The sequence below is a fragment of the Podarcis cretensis genome, assembly GCF_951804945.1.
Source record: "Podarcis cretensis genome assembly, chromosome: 5".
NCBI lineage: Eukaryota > Metazoa > Chordata > Lepidosauria > Squamata > Lacertidae > Podarcis > Podarcis cretensis.
The window spans coordinates 71667070-71686733 of NC_137174.1; the positions used below are offsets into that span (position 1 = coordinate 71667070).

At 42.4% G+C, this 19664-nt stretch overlaps 1 protein-coding gene across 2 annotated transcripts; it reads left to right on the forward strand.

Moving 5' to 3' along the window:
- Nucleotides 1–740: 740 nt before the first annotated feature.
- KCNE4 (potassium voltage-gated channel subfamily E regulatory subunit 4) lies at nt 741–16381 on the forward strand. 2 transcript variants are annotated; one of them, XM_079978387.1, is made up of 3 exons: nt 741–1006; nt 10617–10836; nt 12246–16381. In XM_079978387.1, the coding sequence occupies exon 3, from the start codon at nt 12272–12274 to the stop codon at nt 12782–12784; it is 513 nt and encodes a 170-aa protein (XP_079834513.1). In that variant the 5' UTR covers nt 741–1006; nt 10617–10836; nt 12246–12271; the 3' UTR covers nt 12785–16381. The 2 variants fall into 2 exon arrangements, with proteins under 2 accessions (XP_079834513.1, XP_079834512.1); XM_079978386.1 differs by lacking the exon at nt 741–1006 and having other exon boundaries at nt 10190–10836.
- Nucleotides 16382–19664: the final 3283 nt, after the last annotated feature.

Genomic DNA, 19664 nt, shown 5'->3' on the forward strand with positions numbered 1-19664 from the left:
TTTAAGTATTTGAAACAATTTATCACAACAAGTCTTTCCTACTAATGATTTGTGGACTGTTTTAAGTATTGCAACTCCTGCAGGTACACCAAAATGACACTGACAAACATGTAATATGTGCTGATGAGGGAAAATGTTGCTTGGACATATATATTTTACAAACAAACATACATACTGTACATACGCTATCTATTGGCTCTTGATCAATGACTTTCCATTTTTTCAAGAATTTGCCCATTTTACAAATAGCTTTTCTGCATTTATTAGGGGGGAGAATTCAGAATTCAGATTATATGAATTTGGCTGGAGTAGGGCCGTGTTCACCCATAAATAGCTGGTTGTTCTGCTTTTGTGTTGATTGAAAGAAGCGGCCTGCAGTGGTACCTTAGTAGTTGAACGGCTTAGATCTGACATCCCCAAACTCGGCCCTCCAGATGTTTTGGGAGTACAACTCCCATCATGGCTAGCTAACAGGACCAGTGGTCAGGGGTGATGGGAATTGTAGTCCCAAAACATCTGAAGGGCCGAGTTTGGGGATGCTTGGCTTAGATGAACAAATCGGCTCCGAAATGTGGCAAACCCGGAAGTGAGTGTTCTGGTTTGCGAATGTTTTTCGGAAGCTGAATGTCCGACGTTGCATCTGCTTGAGTGCAGGAAGTTTCTGCATCCAATCAGAAGCTGTGCCTTGGTTTTCGAACTGTTCCGGGAGTCAAACGGACTCCCGGAATGGATTAAATTTGAGAACCAAGGTGCCACTGTGTGGCGTTTGCCCGTTCTTTTGGAAATATCTGTACAGGGGGAGAGAAAGGGTTAATGGGTAGACCAATAGAAAAGCCAGAGGTGGAGCCTACCTGTTTTTAAAAGGCTTAGCCAGAGGTTTAGACAGTTGGGAAAAAGCAGTTGGGAAAGCAGTTGGAAGAGAGATGGAAATAGAGAGACAGTGCAGTTGGTTCTTGTGTGAAGGGAGATAGAAGAGTTAGAGACAGGATAAAATAAGACTAAGAGGGTAAAGGGTAACAGCGTTTCGAATGTGTTTAAAGTTTATTTGTGTTTGCAGTAAACTACAATCTTCGTTGTTAACTTGAGAACCCGACTGAGACTAAGTGTTTTACCAGGGAGAACCTGGTTGGTGGCAGCGGATTAGTGGTGTACAGGTCAATAGTCTGTGAAACGACCGGGGGCTCCATACGAACACCACACACTGTATTATCATTTATTATCAGTGTCAAATGGGAGGAAAAATCCTGCAGAATGAATAAATCCAAACAAATTGATTTGCCCCAAGTGTGCCAAGTTCAGATCTTTCAAATGTCTCTGGCAGATTACCTCTGGTATGTATCTCTGGGTTACAATAATCTTCCGTGAGGTGCTAAGATTGAGTAAAACCAGCTTTCAGTATCCCAAATGGCATTCAACAAACTGTTGAAGGATACTGGAGAATCTGTCTCATATGAAGATCCATCTGAATCAAAATCCATCTGCTATCACCTGCCCTCATATTCTCTGCCAAGTTAAGACCTGCATCGTTTTCTGCCAGTTGTTGCAGTCTGTCAAACTATTAGTTTGACCAAAAATCTTTTCGGTACAACAGCTGTTGTATAGTTTATTAAGGAGACGGATTGGTGGCCTCTTTCCATTTTCTGTAGTAGAGAGGTGCTTGGGGGGGAAACAAACAAACCCTCAATGCTATTTGACTCCTCTTACAGATTTCAAGTTTGACTGAGGTGTAGACTACATGAAAAACCAATTGCATCAACACCAATCACATCCTGTTGCTGTTATTATTTTGATTATCTACATTGTGGCTTTATATTCTGATTTTATCCTGTGAACTGCTCTGAGTCCTGCAGGTATAGGGCAATACATAAATTTGATAAATAAAATAAATAATAAATGTACTACATGAATAGAGGGCAAAACTGGATTTTCCTGGTGTGCTGAACCTTGTTTATGGAATGCAGGCTCCAAACTGATTTATTTGCCAGGTCATATACAGCTCCCTGGCAGGGCTCCAACTACAGGCCTCTGCAAGATTTCTCCTAGTCTCTGGGATGAGAGGGAGAAAGGCGTCTGGAGGACAGTAGTACACATTTAATTCACTGTTCAATGCAAGCCATTTGCGTTTAGTTAGAACGGAGCAGACTTCCTGACTTCAGAGCATTTGACTTCCCTGCTGGTTAATTTCCTGATTTAAGCAAGAAATAGTTTTCTTTGCTTTATTTGCACAGTGTCAGGTCATGAGAAAACTCCACCAAATCATTCTTTACTAATGGAAGCGCTATGTTAAAATCATGGGAGCTCTTGCTCTTGCTCTGCTTGCTTCGCTGTTAGCGATGAGAGCCATGCTACAAAGTTCAGGAAAGGGCAACCCAAATGACAGAGCTTTTGTAGTTTAGCAAAAAAAAGTAAGAGGTGGCATGAGAGAAGTCTGAAATTATGCATGGCATGGAGAAAGGTTTTTTCCCCCTAGGAGTGGAGAGTGTAGGACGAGGAGGTTAAGTCAGTTATGATTCACTGGGCCAAAGATTTTGGGTATAATATACAGCTGAGTGATTGGGTAAAATTATGGAAAGAAGGTTTAAAATTTACTGCATGCAATGCCCTTAAAGAAAATGTGATGAAAATGATGTATAGATGGTATATTACACCTGTCAAGTTAGCTAAAATGTATAAAGTCAGTAATAAATGTTGGAAGTGTAAAGAAAAAGAGGGACCATTTTATCACATGTGGTGGGAATGTAAAAAGGTGAAATGCTTCTGGGAGATGATATATAATGAGATGAAAAAAATGTTGAAATATACATTTATAAAGAAACCAGAAGCATTTTTACTGGGCATTGTTGGGAGTGATATAAATAGAAAGGAATATAAGCTCTTTTTATATGCAATAACAGCAGCAAGAATATTTATGGCCCAAAAATGGAAGCAAGAAGAATCACTGACGATTGAAGAATGGAGGATGAAGTTAATGGACTATGCAGAACTAGATAAACTAACAGGAAAGATTCGAAACCGGCGGGACCAGAAATTCACAGAAGACTGAAGTAAATTTACGGACTATTTGAAAAGTATTTGTGAAGATCAGACGATGTTAGTAGGTTTGCAAGAAGTTTTGTGAGGAGTATTATTGGAAGTATTGCAAAAATGGAGAAGAGGAAGGATGATTTGTTAAGAGATGTAAAGGCAATATAAAGTTAAGAAATGCATAAGAAGTGGTTAAAACGGTGGATCATCAGAGGTGCTGATGGAAGTCTAAAAAGATCGTATAAGTGATAAGTTCTGTGGTAAATTTTATAATTTATAATTTATATGTTTATATATATATATATATATATATATATATATATATATATATATGGAGGGAAGTGTCCCTTTGTGCTTGGGTCCTGCTTGTGAGTTTTCCACAGGCATCTGGTTGAGAAGACTAGTTGGGTCATTGGCCAACAGGCTCTTGTTGAGTTCTTAAGGAGCCCCAACCTCTTCCACTTTCTGTTCATTTCAGATTGCTCCTCCCACCCCACAATTAGAAATGGAGATTTTCAACTATTATTTTCAGAATCTTCCAGAACTGGCAAAACTGGAGAACGTGGAAGATGCTCATAGCCAAAATATTACCATTTGAATTCACTTCCTATATGAGATGTAGCATTGCGTTCAATGAAATTAAAATATTGTGCTTAATTTGCTTCCAAAACTGGGGGTTATAAGCATCTACTCCAGAGTTAATTCCCCAAAGCGTTCTGACTTGGAAAATTCTCAATCCCTTTGTGCCAGATTTATGTCTGAATAATAAAATGTAATTAACTGTTCTCCCTTGCTTACTGTATGGTGTAAACCGGGGAAAGTAATGTTTGAAGTTTCCCTAATGGGGGCATCTGCTGGGAAAGGGAGAAATCACCCCTAATTGGGCAAATGCCTACTCAATTTTTGGGTGATTTCATCTTTGCCCAGCAGCCCCTTGTTTGCTACCCCACATTAAATTTGTTTATTTAAACCATTTGAGGTCTCCTTATAGGACACAGTCCTCTTTCGGAGGCCTAAAAACAAGCAATGGACACCACTGTTCGTATAATACAATTTAATATAATATACAGAATTTTCAAACCACAAAATGTCAATAAGCCAGCAAGCTTCCCTGTAACTTGAGTTAATCAACATTTTAAAATATTATTCATAAAAATGGCAAAAATTCAGTAATCAGCAATCTAAGCAATATTCTAAAAACAAAGGACAACAATCTTAATACAATCCTCTTTACCAAAAGCCAACTGGAATAGATGGGTCCTCAAAGCACATTATTCAAGAGATGCTCCTAATTCTCCCTGGAGACTTTTTTGGGGGACACAGATGTCTGCAGTAGGGAGGATGCAACAGGAAGCTCTCCTCCTGTGAAATTTCTTATGTTATCTCAGGATCCAAAAAAATTCCCATATTTATCTTCATGCCTCTCTTTCCGTAAATACCCAGTGCTAGAAAGTGGGGGAAATCCTAACGTCTACTCCCTTGTCCTCCTCCTGCCCTTCCTTTCACACTGATAATAAACAGATTGCTTCAGGGAAGGATAGTCACGGTTTGTATACATGCCAGTGGGAATTGAATGGGGATCAGCATCTCATGCATCAAGAAAAGGGTTGATGTCATTAATCCTCTCTGACTCAGATAGAATCTGGCAGATACACACAAGGACTATGCTCTTTTCCAAAGGGTTAATGCAGCAATTTTTTTTCCACAGAAGGCTGCAGGATTTAGCTATTCAGCTCCCTGGGGAGAATAGTTGCTTTCAAGCAGGTTGTGTAGCGGCAGATGTGTATCGTCCTATTTCCTGTTCCCCTAGACCAGCAGTTCTCAACCTGTGGGTCCCCAGATGTTGTTGGACTACAACTCCCATCATCCCTGATCTCTGACCTTGCTAGCTAGGGATGATGGGAGGTTGTAGTCCAACAACATCTGTGGACCCACAGGTTGAGAACCGCTGCCCTAGACAGACATTGGAATGAAGGGGATGCATAGATTTATGAGGGGAGGGGAGGGCTGGCAGAAGGTCCAATGGGTGCACCTTCCTTGTGGCAAGGGGTTGGTCTTAATCATCTTTCGGTTCTTTCCAGCACTATAACTCTAGGCTGCTAAGTTGCTCTGGAATAGTTGCTGCTATTTCTCATATTCCCATACTAGAGGAAAGATGGAGAACTCTTGACTCACCCATATGACATGTTGGGTTGTTATACACATGCATCATAGGTGGAATTGAGACTCAGGAGGAGACTTCCAGATAAGCAGGTCCCTTTGGTCTTTGGCCACACAATGGAACTAAGCATCTTCTCACCTTTTGAGCCCACCCCCAGGCTCCCTAAGTATCTTCGACAACCCTCAGGAGCAAATTTAGAGGAGAAGGAGGGGAAGTTGTGTAAATGTAAGAGCCATGCTCATCATTTCTCATTCTTTCATTTCATCCATTCCACTCCACTCCATTTCATTTGTTTCATGTACTTTCTCTAAGTATCCAGAGCAGTGTTTTAGCCTCATAGCAACCTGGTGAAGCAGGCTGCTATAATGGAACCTCGGTTGTTGAACACTTTGGAAGTCGAACGGTCTTCCGGAATGGATTACATTTGACAACCGAGTTTCCACTGTACTAGGGTCTTGCTTTACATAGGACAGCTTTCTCTCTGAAGGGCTGTCTATCTGAAGGAGTCTTCTCTTTGAAGGGCTGCCTAGTCCAAGTCCTGTTTGTAGGCAATGAACCCTAAGAAGGGGCAGTGGGAGGGGCCCAGAAGTTGCTCCTCCACAGTTAGCTCCTGAGCCAACATAGTGAGAAGTTTTATACTTCTATTTGAATGATCTTAATTACTTCTAAATGTGCCTCTATCCATTCAAATCAGCAGATGCAAATTCAGTGCAAAACTGCATCCCTCACCCAGGAGATGCATTTTGTTATGTGTGAGTGGCACTCTAGTCAGTTAGAGAAATGAATTGTCTGAACTGAGCTCTTGACTGAGCAGGAATTCGAACAAAGGTTTCGGATCTAAGAATTTTCAATCTCCCAACCCAGCAAGCTACCTATTGAACCATAAGTTGGAGCAATATTTTGTTTTTGTATGGGACATTACTGACAAAGCACAGATGGGATTGTTGTTTTGTTTTCTGTATGCCCTATCATATCAGGAATTATATGAATTGGAGGAGAGGCGACAGGAGGGAGAAATGAAATATTCCCAGAAGGTCTATAGCCACATGGATTAATACCAAAGAGTTCTCAGCATAGAAAATTACATGTTTTTCTTTCTTCTGGGTGTCTAGAAAAGCTATTGTAGCAATTCCTTTGCCACCAGGGAGAAAGGCTTCTGTGTTTTTAGCTGCTTTCCAATTGCTATTTATTCAGAGATTAGCAGGGGAGTGGGACTGAATTTGGACCCAACAATCTCCACAAAGTTGGAAAAAGCAAACTTTGGGTACTCAGTTTACAGATGATTATGCAAGTCTGTGGGGAAATGAAATGCCAGATATGATATACTTAGGTCAACATTAGAAATAATATTACGAGATAAGGCACTGGTGGGTGACACACACACATACAGACTTGGCAAAGCAATGCTGCAGACAGATGATGTTGTATCAAATCCCCATGGATGTTAATCCAACATCAACAACTCCTGAGCCATTGTATGGGAACGTGTGATGAGGGGAAAAGGTCGTCATCTTAGACAACAAAGCCATGTTGATTTCAAATGATGGGAAGCCCATTATACTAGTCTTTATGTCTCTGCATTAAAAAATAAATAAGTTTGAAGATTGAAAGTTTTTGATTCTATAATTACATGCTTGTTTAACCTTTAAAGAGCCAAGACTCAACTGGGAAATATCCAGGCTCTATCATCAAGAAGTCTTCAAAATCCAGTGAGAAATTGAAATGCCCTTTCACATACACATCCCTGAAAGTTACGCAGTGGGGATATCATTTATGTTATACACAGAGAGCATGGTTGATTCAGGACTATTTTCTCATCTTGGCCCTAGATCACTCTATTTGCTTCTGGGATAGATTACATGATGTGTAATTTCAGTAAATAAAAAGGAAGATAGCAGGATGGCAAAGAATGGGTGGTTGCACTTGCCTGGTGAAAACATAATGGAACATAAACAGCTGCCAAATTTCACTTACTTAAATCTTTAATAGCTGCCTTTCTAAATAACTAATTCTTCCACAGCAACTGACAATAAAAATGATACAACACCTAAAACAAGCCAAGTGAAAAGTAGGACAGAAAAGTATGCCATAACCCAAATACTTACGTTAAAGAAAGAAATGTTTTCACTTGCAACTATCTGGGTGGACTTTGCAGCTGCTTCCACACTAGCTGTGTGGTCTGGAATTGTCATATTTTGTTCAGTCACTTCTTATAGAGAATCCTGACAACATGTTTGCTAGCCTGTTACATGGCAGCCTTTCTGCATAGTCTTCTTCTCCCCCCCCCAACATGATTTGTGGCAGAAATGCAGTGCAATTGTATCACCAGCCTATTCACAGTGTTAGAGCACTGAGATTTTTCAGGACTTCTGTGCCTTTCATTAAAAGCTTCTGCCTCATGTCTCTGCCCTCTTTATTACTTCCTGTTGAGGGCAGAAGCAGTATAACTGAAGGAAAGCATCTTAAATATCCTCTGAAGGGTCACTTCAGTTACCTTTAATGGCAGTTGCTGTTCCTGTGATGGTGGTGGGGTCTGAAGAGGATACCATGTGGTTGGTGCTACATTTAACGGGGAGATTCTATTGCATAGTACAAAGTTGCATTGCTGATGCCTTAATTGTCCTTCGAAAAAAGACCAGTGATGAATGAATGAAAATACACACACACACACACACACACACACACGCTCACAGACACACAGTTTCTTCCTGGGCAAAGTGGATGAAAACCACATTGCTGGAAGCAATCAAAAACAGCTCCCCAAAAGCAGTAATATAGGAAACTTGACATTCTGCCCATATGCTTCTCATGGATGCCTGTCATAGACTGACTGGATGCAGAGCAGTGGTGGGAGGCACCAACTGGGGACCCTCCCAAGAGAAGAAGGCTCAGAGCTAGGAGATTCGTAGTGGGATGATGAGTGGTCAGAGGGAGAAGAGGGAGAAAACGTGGAGGAGTCGTCGTCCTGGAAGCTGAAGAGGTAACAAGGTTTAGTGAGCAGGAAGAGACTGGGGCAGAGAGCAGTCCAGAACCAGAGGCAGAAGAGGAGGCTGGAGAGGAGAGGGAGGCCAAGAGGCAGAGATGAGTCCAGCTGGTGAGGAAGCCAGGCTGTCTCCCACTCTTGCTGCGACCAGCGTTCCTGCCCCCTTGTCTTCCAGAACCCAAAGGGGTGTGAAGAAGGAGGAGCAAAGACAGGCAAGACGATGTAGCCTCAGATTGCTTGGGAAGGAACCAGGGGAGAATGAGACTTAGGGAGCTGTGGGAAAGTGGGGACCTTCAGTCCTCATAGCTACCTCGTAGGGGCAAGATCTACTGGGAAGAGTTGCTGTGCTCTCTAGATCTGGCCTTCTGAGTTGTCTTGTTTCTTTCAACAGAGTCAACTTCACTGAAGCCATATGAGTTATAGCTGACTTGCTCCTGGCACTTGCTCCTGACAATGCCTTATTTTATCAGTTAAAGCCATTGCTATTAACCATCACCACAGCTGGCAAAGAAAAGACTGCAGTTTGTACGATTTACTACTTGCAGCAGCTATATTGTACTAATGCACCCAAGGATAGCGTCAGATGGATTGCTGAGGAAGCAATTGCAACATGAACCAACGTGTCTCAGACTCCAGCCAGACACTGTGAATGTTTGTATCTGGGAAGTGCTATTCTAGCACATCCTGGAACTTTCCATTAGAGATGGGGCAAACACTGGAAGCAGAGGGGTTTCACTAACTGAGCACCCTTGAATATCTGTGAGCAGTGAGACAAGTCCACCCTAAGTCAGTTAAGTCAAATTTCAAACTATTGTAAGGTTACAGTGCCTGCTGTAGCTGTAGAGACTAATACAGGAGAGACGTGTTTTTCTTGCAGCTGTGGCAGGTGAAGGTATCCAGCTGTGCTGCTGCAGATGTGATCCTCCCAGTGGTCATTCTGTTAGAATTCCTGATCCATGATTGCAGTCATAGGATTGTTGTCTATCACATGACGGTGTAGGTTTTGACTTCACAGAGTGGGAAGTGACGGAGACAGGATGTTTGTGTTACTGTGTTCCGTGAAGTGGGACTATTGTCCTTTATTCTTTTCCTCTTTGCTGTCTGATGCTAGAGAGAGAGGGAGCCATGTTGCAGTGCTCCATGTGTGTTTATAGGTAAATAAAGTAGATTAGCCAAAATGCTGAGTTGCTGAGGTCTGTTACGCAACTGTGAAGACTCTGCGGATCCCTAAGTGTGCCGATGTCTGTTGGCATTGGTCACTGTGATGTTCAGGCAGAAGAAAGCTTTTGAAGCTCCTGAACGAAAGACCAGGAGGGAGAGAACATGCCAGTTGGGCATGTGTCTCTGCCAGGGTCCTACTCAAGAGTAGGCTGAGCTCCTGACACATTCATCATTTGTTCACTGCTCTGGATGCACAACCTATCTGTTTCCAGGCACTGTGGTCGTCTGCAAGGCATTCCCACATAGCGGAGTTGATGTTGCCAGCCTTCATATCTTGTTTGCCTTTGCAATGCACAGTTGGTCTGCCAACAGGCTTGGTGCCTGAAGCCAGCTCCCTGTAGATCACATCCTTGGGGATCCTGCCACCTTCCAGAAGGACTTAGGCTTTCAACTATCATTTATCACGTTAGAAAGCAAGAGTGTGCATCTTGCTGAAAAGAGTAAAATGGGAGTGGGTCAGAACTTGAAACTCTTACTATTGTCACTGGTTTGACCTATTTGCAGAAGGAAGTGGCACGATTTGATTAGAGTTCAGAGTGCACTGTTGCCAGGCTTTAAACCACAATGCCATATAACTAGTTCCCCAGAGCAATTTCAAAGTCGGTCTGCAACAGGACATATGGATGTTAGAGAAATTGGATTCCATTAGCAAGCTTACCTAATTCACACTTCCGAAACAATATATGAACTGAATCTTTTGAAATTTGCACTTCTCTGAATTTTTCAGTGCTGTTCTTCTCTCAGGCAATGTGTACAAAAATGTACATACTAGAGGAAAGTGTGCCTATAAATACATACATTAGCATACAAAAATTCATTATATTAGGCAAAATTGTTTTGCAAAAAAACAAGGAAAAATAACACTAAAATGCTGGTGGATTTTCATGAATACCTTTTCTTTCAGTTACAAACTGATGTGGAAATGTGGAGAATTGAAATTAAGATAGGGAATTGAGATACCTATATATACGTCCCTATATTTGACATATTCCTCCATCCCTACTTGCAGATGGCCATGAAAGGGATTTTTTGCTGTTTGCTCTTTCTCTTAACTGTATTGCCCTGTAAAGCTTCTTCCTCCATTGGCACAAAGCGACTGTCGGTACAAATCACAGTTTCCACCAGTGGAGTGTGAGTGCCTGAGTTGTGTTTGTGTCCACACTCTCTGGCACTGAGCTTTGTTTAGGAAAAGTTACTCAGCATCCTCAGCCTTTTTCATTTTCACAGAGGTGTCAGGAATCCAACCAGTTAAACCGCAAGCCTTTGAGTTCATGCACTGACTCCAGCATGCAGCTATTGTAAACTCTTGGGAATCACGTGATGAAACCTCTCTTCAGAGGCTATTAATTCTGGCAGCGGACGGAGAAAGTTTCCAGAACTCAGGAAACTGCTTCGTGAACAGTCTTCTTGGGAGCTTTGGGAAGCACAAAATTATTTGCAGACTCACGTAAGTTGTTCAAGTCTCTTTTCCTTTGTTTCACTGCGCTAGATATAATAGTGTTTTCTTATTATTACCTTGTCTAGAACAACACTGATAAGCTATGTATTCAGATTCTCAGAGCTTTGATGCATTAAGCTTGTCTTGATAGTAAGCCTTCCCCCGAAACTTTTTTTGCCTCCCACGTTTATATATTTCTTGTATTTTAGAATGGCTTTTTCACCCTTTGTTCATTTGTGATCACATACTCTCTTTGTGGTGCTGTCTGCTGGATTATCTTCAGACAAAACCAAAGTATTGCTCTGGTAGAAGCCCAAGTCTGTGAAGCTCTGTATCTTTTTTTCAAAAGGAAAGAAAAATTGCCATATGATTTTTATTATAAGAAATAGCATTTTGTATACTTTTTCTTAGTAAGTCGTGCAACAGACTAGGGCAAGTATTATCTTCATCTTGCAGAACTGAGAGTGGATGACTGATGCTGAGGAAACTCAATGACTATGGTGACATTTGAACCAGAATCTTCTCAGCTCACACTCCCAGGCTGCGTAAACACTATACCTTTAGAACACATTCGAAACACATGTTTCCCTCAGAGTATTCTGGGCACTGTAGTTCACCTCTCACAGAGTTCCCATTCCCAACAACCTTCAATCAACTGCAGTGGTCAGAATTCCTTGAGAGGAGAACTGTGCTTTAAAGGTACCATGTGTATGCAGCCTCAGCCACCAAACATGACACCAGCTCTCATAGAATTAGGGGACGGCAAGAGATGCACACTGCATAAAGGATAGACTACACCTCAGGGGCACAACACCATGCTATTCATGCAGAAGATCCCAGGTTCAATCCCTGGGATCTCCAATTATAAAGGAGCAGGCAGCAGGCACTGTGAGGTGCCAGAAAGCTGCTTCCAGATAGGGTGGATGTCATGGGGCTAGATGGAAACATAGTCTGACCTGGTGTAAAGTCATTGAGATGGACCTCCTCTTACCTTCCTTAAAATATTCCTAACTGAGAAAACTGTTCTATTATTTCCAGCATAATAATATGATGGCCCTCTAGATATTGTTGAATTGCAACTCCTACCAGCCCCAACCACTATAGACAAAGGCCGGTATGATGGGAAATGTAATCCAGCAATATTTGGAGGGCCACCCTGTCTCCATCCCTGGTCCTGAATATTAGCTCCCACAACCGGAATAAAGGAATAATAATACTTGTCATCTTTCCTGGGCAAAGTATATAAAATACTGATTATGATGATGGTGGTCGTTTGGGATTGTTCCTTTTCTTTTGAAAATAGATAGACCAAGGATTTCCCATTTGCAGCTATTTAGCTTTCTAAAAATGTTTGTATTTATTTTGTTTCCTGGGTTTTGATTTCTGGGTTTGATGTCCCGACCTATTTCCTCTTGCAGGTTCCTGGTTCCCCCACAGTGCTTTGATGTTCACGATGGATCATTTGAACATGACCCAGCCCATGCTTGCTGCTGAAAGCACAGGACCTGCTGCGTCCACTCTTGAGAAAGGCGGAGGGAACGGAAACGAATACTTCTATGTCCTGATCGTGATGTCCTTCTATGGCATCTTCCTGATGGGCATCATGCTGGGCTACATGAAGTCCAAGAGGAAGGAGAAGAAATCCAACTTGCTGCTGCTCTACAAGGATGAGGAGAGGGCATGGGGACAGGCTGTCAAGCCTCTGCCCACCATCTCGGGACTGAGGTCTGTCCAGATCCCCATGATGTTCAGCATGCTGCAAGAGAGCATGGCACCGGCTCTCTCCTGCACCCTCTGCTCCATGGAAGGCAGCAGCGTGAGCGAGTCTTCCTTGACAGACGTTCACCTCACTATTCAAGAGGAAGTGGCTGACGCCGAGCTGGGAGAAACAGGCGAAGTGGCTCTCCTCGATGACAGCAGCGAAGGTTCTTCGGAAAGCATCCACCAAAATTCCTAGCGCTTGCAGGACCTGGAGACACAGCATCTTTTGAATGAGTAGAACTGAAGGAAAACCATTTCCCATTTTGCCTCCTGTCTCGATTTGTCGAGCACCAGTGATGGAAGGGGTGCCTGGAAGCAGGGAGGAGAGGCAGCAAGCAGAAAAACAACTGGGTAGGCATTTGTTGTGCATAGGAGAATAGTTTTGTTATTAAGGACAGGGAGGGATATTTCTCTCCTGGCAAATGTGTTTGCGTAGCCTCTCTGTTTGCTTTAGAATGCTGCAAATATCTGGGAAGTAGCTGAGAAACATCAGGGATGTTTTGTGAATGAGCTGCCAGCCTCATGGATCTGGTCTTATGTGTGTTTCACCCCCATAAGCAAGTCTAAAAGAAAGAGTTTCTGTGGAAAATGTGGTCACCAAGGGCAGGGATAATGCAATACCAAACAAAGAGCTTTGCTTCAGCCAATGACTAAGCAGGAGCACAGTTTAATTCATTCTTGACTCTCAGATATGTGCAGCTGTGTCAGAAGAAGTAGGTCCATGTGCGAGTATATCTGAGCAAATATTTCTTTCAGAGTGTCCGTGAAAGAAATGAAGCTACATCCATTCATACCAGCAGACCATGATCTCAATCCATGGGGATACTCAAACTCTTTTTATTTTAGTAGCATTTAGAGGGGGTGGGGTGGGGTAACACAATGCAACGGAGTGGGCACCATGGCGAAATTCTACAAAAACAGACACAGATCAGGCTAGGTCTGCATCATGATGCATGTATTTCTATGCCCTGATTTGCTGTAAGAATGTTAACCCAATGGCTCCATTCAGCTATCATATGAAAAGCATGAATTAGAGCCCAAATCATACTTCAAGTTTCATAGCAGATGGGGGCAAATCATGGTTCAAATCTGCTTGTCTGATTTTGTTTTCCATCTGTACAACACTTGTTCCAATGAATCAAGATATGGAACATGGCCTGTAACTGGCAATTTAGATTTCACACTGTAGCACCATTATCACAAAACACTGGGCTGGATTCAGACTAAGTTAGTCATGCTTGAAATCAGTGGGAGTTAAGTTAGTAATGATAAAATTGTCCCACTGATTCTAATGGGAACAAAGCGTTACTAGCTTAGCCTGGATCCAACCTTTGGTTTGCAAATGCACTTCAAACTTAATTCCTGATTCTCATTTGCTGTCTGTCTGCAAACCATAGTTTGTCAGTTCAAATATCATGCTAAGCCATAGGTAAGCTTTTTAACCATAGTTTGGCACTGGTGTCTCTGCAGAACTGAACCACACTGTATGTTCATATTACAAACGCTTGAAACTTGCCAGTTAAACCTCTGCACAATTTTCATAGAGGGTTTAATAGCACTGGGGCAGAGGGGTTTTGCTTCCACTGTGCATTGCACTGGACAATAACGTCAGATTGGTCTCATAAGTATGAGAACAGAAATGCTGCCAAAATGCCTCTCTGAGTTTTCTGAGTTAAATAGCTCCAGAACATATTCATTGCCATGGGATACGGTGTGGGAAAACAGAGCATGAAAAGGGGACAGGCACAAATGAGGCAAAGAGCTCTCATTTCCCACTCCCATCTGAAAGTCTCAGTTCCAAGTTCTGTATGAGTGGGGACAGACTAAATGGGACCTTCACCTCCTCTTTCTGATGTCACTGGGGATACTTTTGTTTGTGCAGAGACTTTGTTGCTCATTGACAAGTGGCTGCAGATCTCATTAAAGGCAATGGGAATATTTCATTGACTCGGCCAATCAACCCGCAAGCATGAATTCTGGGTTGCTTTATTCCAAGAGGGACTGTTTTAAGTTTTCAAAGGAGCCAAATTACTTCTGGCATGTTGCCTGGAATCACTTGAATCCTGAAACTTTCCAACTCCGACTTTCGAGTTGTCATGTTTTTCCATTGCTTTGTCCTCATTTCTTTGATTTCCGTACAAATCTACTTGTCACTCTCTCTTTGCTTCAAAAGACAATTGTGTATATACTTTGATACCAAGCTGTATATATTTGTCTTACATATTTAAGTTTAACTGTTCCTTTCTGACAAACACTAATTTTTATTTAAATAAAGTGATCACACTTTTGTGAATTTTCTGCGGTGTGTGCTCAGTACTCCAATGGGGTCTCTGTGACTCAGGATTCCCTGGGGCAAATCTCACCTTTGCCATGAACTCTGCCTTGAGTAAGCGGCTCTGTCTCAAACTCAGTCCTCCCTTGCTTTCCCACCACTTCAATATGGAGCTAAGGTTGTTGTAAGGATTGCAACAGACCAGAATTACGGTGGCATGACTTCGACATCAGTCAACTTCTTTCCTCCCCCATCTAGCCTGATAAAGAGTTCTGGGGAACTCAAAAGCTTGCACACAGCGTGTATTTTGAGCCAACATACCTACTTTTATTTTGTGCAACAAGATAATGTTTCTGAAGCACTTGGTAGCACAGAACAAGGCAGTGGGAATTCTAGTTTATGGACATTGTGGCTGAAATTGCCATTGAAAGAAGTGAACAAACAGGTCTGCTTTTGATGGTAGGAGAAGGGAGCCTTTTTCAGCTGAATGATTGCATTCCTTCACAGGGAACCTTTTGGGGGTTGCATTCCAGTGGTGGGCAGAGGTAAAAATGTGTGGGGCAGCACCAGATTTAAGGTGATTCCCCTACACACGGTGCCAAGCCGAGCGGGCACAGAATTGAGAAAATAACTGAGAAGATCCATTTGGGGGCACCAAATTCTGGCCTCTCACAGGGTGCCATATTATAAAAGATTCCTCTAGTCTTCCCCTGTGTGGGTCAATGAATAAGACTCTTACCTTTCTACAACAGGCTGCATTCCAGTCATGCAAAATTCACTCTCTTTTGCACACATCTCTCTCTCTCTCTCTCTCCTCCATCGAGGCAGGAGGCATGATAATAGTTCGAGGACACATTTTGGCCATGCAAAACACAAAAAGGCATAGAGCAGGGCTGAGAAGAGGGAGGTCTGGAGTGGAGGAGGGCCAGGGGAGCATCCCAAAGGCCCGATAGACTAGGGGTGCTGCATTTGGCCACAGGACACAAGGTTCCCACCCCAGGCCTGGGGAGAGTCCTGAGGGCTGGATAAAAAGGCTCAGAGGGAGCTGAATTTGGCCCATGGGCCTGAGCTTCCCTACCACTGCACTGCTACAAGTTTTCTTAACCTGAATGTGGAATGCCATTCTGGTTGAGCATTTGGACTTGTATCTAATACACAACACGATCCCCTTGGAAGTCTGTGGCGGCACTAGTGGTGATAATCCCAAGCGGCTAGTTCCCAAATTGCCACCCTAATATAACTGGGACATTGCTTCTCCTGGGATTAATGCTGTCTAATGTGAAAGATTACCTTACAGCTTTCCAGCGATGACATTCAAACACTAAGAGCATCAATATTGCCATCTTAGGACATAGCAGTGGTTGAGCCTGGAAGCTGCCAACCAACAATTAGCACTTGAGCAGCAGACTGAGCAGACACACAGGTCAACTGGTCACAATCTTCCTCACGATGTTATTCTATTTAAATTACAGTTTCTAAATTTGCCTCTATATGTAAGAAGAATAAACTTATGGAAAGCCATTCCTTCTTTTGTCCTCTATTTGGGTGATGCATATTTTCTTTTTGGGCCATCCTACTTCTGATGATGTAAGTGGAGGAAATGTGACTGGGCTAGCCTTAGCTAAAGGACTGTTGGGCTGTCTTGGTACTCCTTTGAAGGCCCCACTTGAGTCACTGGACTCTGAGTAGCAGGCTGCAGGGGACGGCATGAAGTGAGGTAGGCTTCTGAGTGTGGCCCAGACTGGTCCGTAGGAAGCCAGTTAGAGACGACATAATTGCAAAACACCTTGCATATACATGCTGGTAGCATAATGGGTTTAAAGTGATTTAATTGGATACCAAGGGATTGGAAAGAAGCCTGCATGCACACTTTCTTGATTTCTGCAAGACAAGAGAACAGAGATGTGCTCTTTAGCACAATAAGTAATAAATATAAGAAAATGAGAAAAGTAATGGGTAAGTAGGTACAAGCAGCTGATGCAAATCAGAATCCCAGCAACCAGCTCCATTGATTAAATAAATAAAAAACTGATAAATGAAATAAGACATTTTTAATATTCTCCCAGATCAGTAATAGGAGAATTGCAATTTAACAGCCATGGCACAAAAGGAAAAAAGGCTGGGAGGGCAGAGGGGGGAAAAGCAAGCTCATGTATTACCTGAGAGCAAGCCCCACTGAGTTCAGTAGAACTTACATCTGTGTTGACATGGTTGCAACAGCACTGTTAGTTACTATCTGTCTTGCGCTCCCTGCTTCAAATGGCTAAGCTGTAGGATTTTAACCTTTTTGAAAGGGCTCCAAGGGTGCAGGATTGTAAATGATGGCAGCAAAGCCGGGAAATGTAGGGCAAGCCAGGCAGAGAGCAGCGGCTTCACCAACTACCTTGCAGACCAGACCAATGGCTCATCTAGCCAAGTGTCCTGTTCTTACAGGGGTCAGCCAGATTGTCTGTGGGAAAACCCACAGGCAGGATTCATGCACAAGAACACTCATTAATGTATGCATTTTTAACAGTCTTTTTAAAACATACATCTTTTTGTATAGGTCTCTTTGGTCAGAAAATCACACTGCAAAATTCAGAGGTCAGTGAATTTTGAAGGATAGCTGTTTTAGTTTGTATGTTGTTTCAGGAAATGCAAATTTCGCCATTAATATGCATTCCAAACTGAATTTATTCTTCAACCCTCCTGCAAGGGACACACAGCTTTGCTTGTACTGTGATCCACTGGAAGATGTCAGGGCTGTGAAGGGAAAAGTGATGGCCCACTCCATGGCAAAACAATGGCTTTTGAGACTCGGATGACCAAAACGTACCATCTGAAAATGTATGTTTCTCTAACGTCTGCTCTTCTGACTCCCAACTCTGCATGGAGTCTTCAAACATTTCCATTCACTTTGATTTTGGGTTGTTATGTAATTAAGCTGGTGACCTTTAGCAACATTGGAAATAATATGAAATGAAAACAAACACTGAAGTTCAGCTTAACCTGATCCAGAAATTCTTGAAATATTTTTAACAAGGGACGTAAGCCAAAAACTATATAGTATATATGAATTAGCTGACAGGTCCACAATAAAATTCTCTCCAAGATCTAACATAGGCCTGATTTGCCCTGGCTACATGCCGAGGTGATCTGGGGGGCAGGCAGGGGGAATGCAAAATGTGCTGGACTTCCATAAAATATGTCTCATTTGCTTGGGAGAAATAGGCCTTGGCACAAATGCAATGCATGTTCACATCTGGCCAGAGTAAACATTAAAAAAACCCTCTTGCTTAACTTGACTAGTTAATTGGCAATGACATGGAAAGCAAAGTGGTTTCCTGGATGCCTGTTGACCTGAATACCACCCCTTACTGTCCACCCCCTGTCCCCTGCCAGAATGAAGGCAGTTGTGGTACTCAGGGAAAGGGATGGCAAAACAACATGAGCCCAGCATAGACTTAGATTTCAGTGAGGTGATAAATTTAGTTCTCTGGGGACAGACACTTCAGACTATAGGCAGGGACTTCTGTGGTGGAATGCTCCTCCATGAGAAAAATATTCCTGTACATAGAAAATGACAATTTCAGGAAGAAGGCCAGGCTACAAAGCCTTCTGCCAGTCACCCACAAGGTGTGACCAGAAAGTTCGGTGAATGGTCACAGAAATGGGACAGTGAGAAATATTTAAACATACAATTGGCATCGGAAACCCACAAAATGCTCACAATTGTGTGCGGAGATGAAGCTTGTTATGTACTGAAGTTCTCACCCTGGGCCAGCAGGCGGATACTGTAGATAGTTATGCAAATGAAGGATCGAAAAGTGACGTTCAGTGATTGGATAGTTTGTATGCAAATGAAGGATCGAAAAGTGACGTTCAGTGATTGCATAGTTTTAGAAAATGGCAACAGTTACATTGTTCTGGAGCTCTATATAAGCAGGCTGACTGAGCCCCTCAGCTCAGTTCTGTTCTGACATCTGAATAAAGAAGAGCTATTTGAAGAATCGCTGTGTCGTCTGCTATGTTACAAAGCTGTAACTCAAAAAACAGTGTATGAGTGGTTTAAGCATTCCCGTGAAGGGAGGCTGAAATATACTCGTAGTCGAGGGTGGATTTCATGCTCTTTATTCAGCTCATAGTGGTGAGGAGGAATGGCAAAGACCCATTGCTGAAAAATTGACACACAAGATTTGCTTAGTCAAGGGTGTGGGTAATTTAGACTTTTACCTTGTGTATGGCATGACACTATAACCTACTCAAATGGAAAAGGGTCTATAAACACCTTTCTAAAATCTTGGTTTTTTAACTATGGAAGAGAGATTAAATGATTGATAGCATTGGTCACCAGTCTTTAAAATTAACTGCTTATCTGGGCACTACGGACATTAACAGCTGGGCAAACCTAGGATGGGAGAAGAAAAGCAAAGACGAATACAGAACTTAAGATCCTTGATGTACTTTGCTGTGCGAACCTATAAGCAATGACTTGTACCTCTTTGTTCTGTTTTTTTCTTTCATTTGTGTTCATTTTTATGCAGTGTTCGTTACTTAGTAAATAAATAAATAAATAAAGGTGGTTCACATGAAATGATTCATGACTGGATCTCCTACATCATCATCATCATCATCATTAGCTTTAAGGGCCTGCCAAACCAGGTCAGGGCTGTGGTGCTAGAGGGTGCAACATAAACTCTTCCCCCCATACACAATTCCACATCTAATGCTGTTACTGGCCCCATGGGGAAAACATACAGGTCTCTTCACACTAATGAATGCAGAAGGGACATCCTCTTATTTTGCCTGGCTTGGGATGGTGCAG

Excerpts from the sequence above, each read along its gene's own strand:
- KCNE4 (XM_079978387.1), top strand. The coding sequence starts at position 12,272 with ATGTTCACGATGGATCATTTGAACATGACCCAGCCCATGCTTGCTGCT.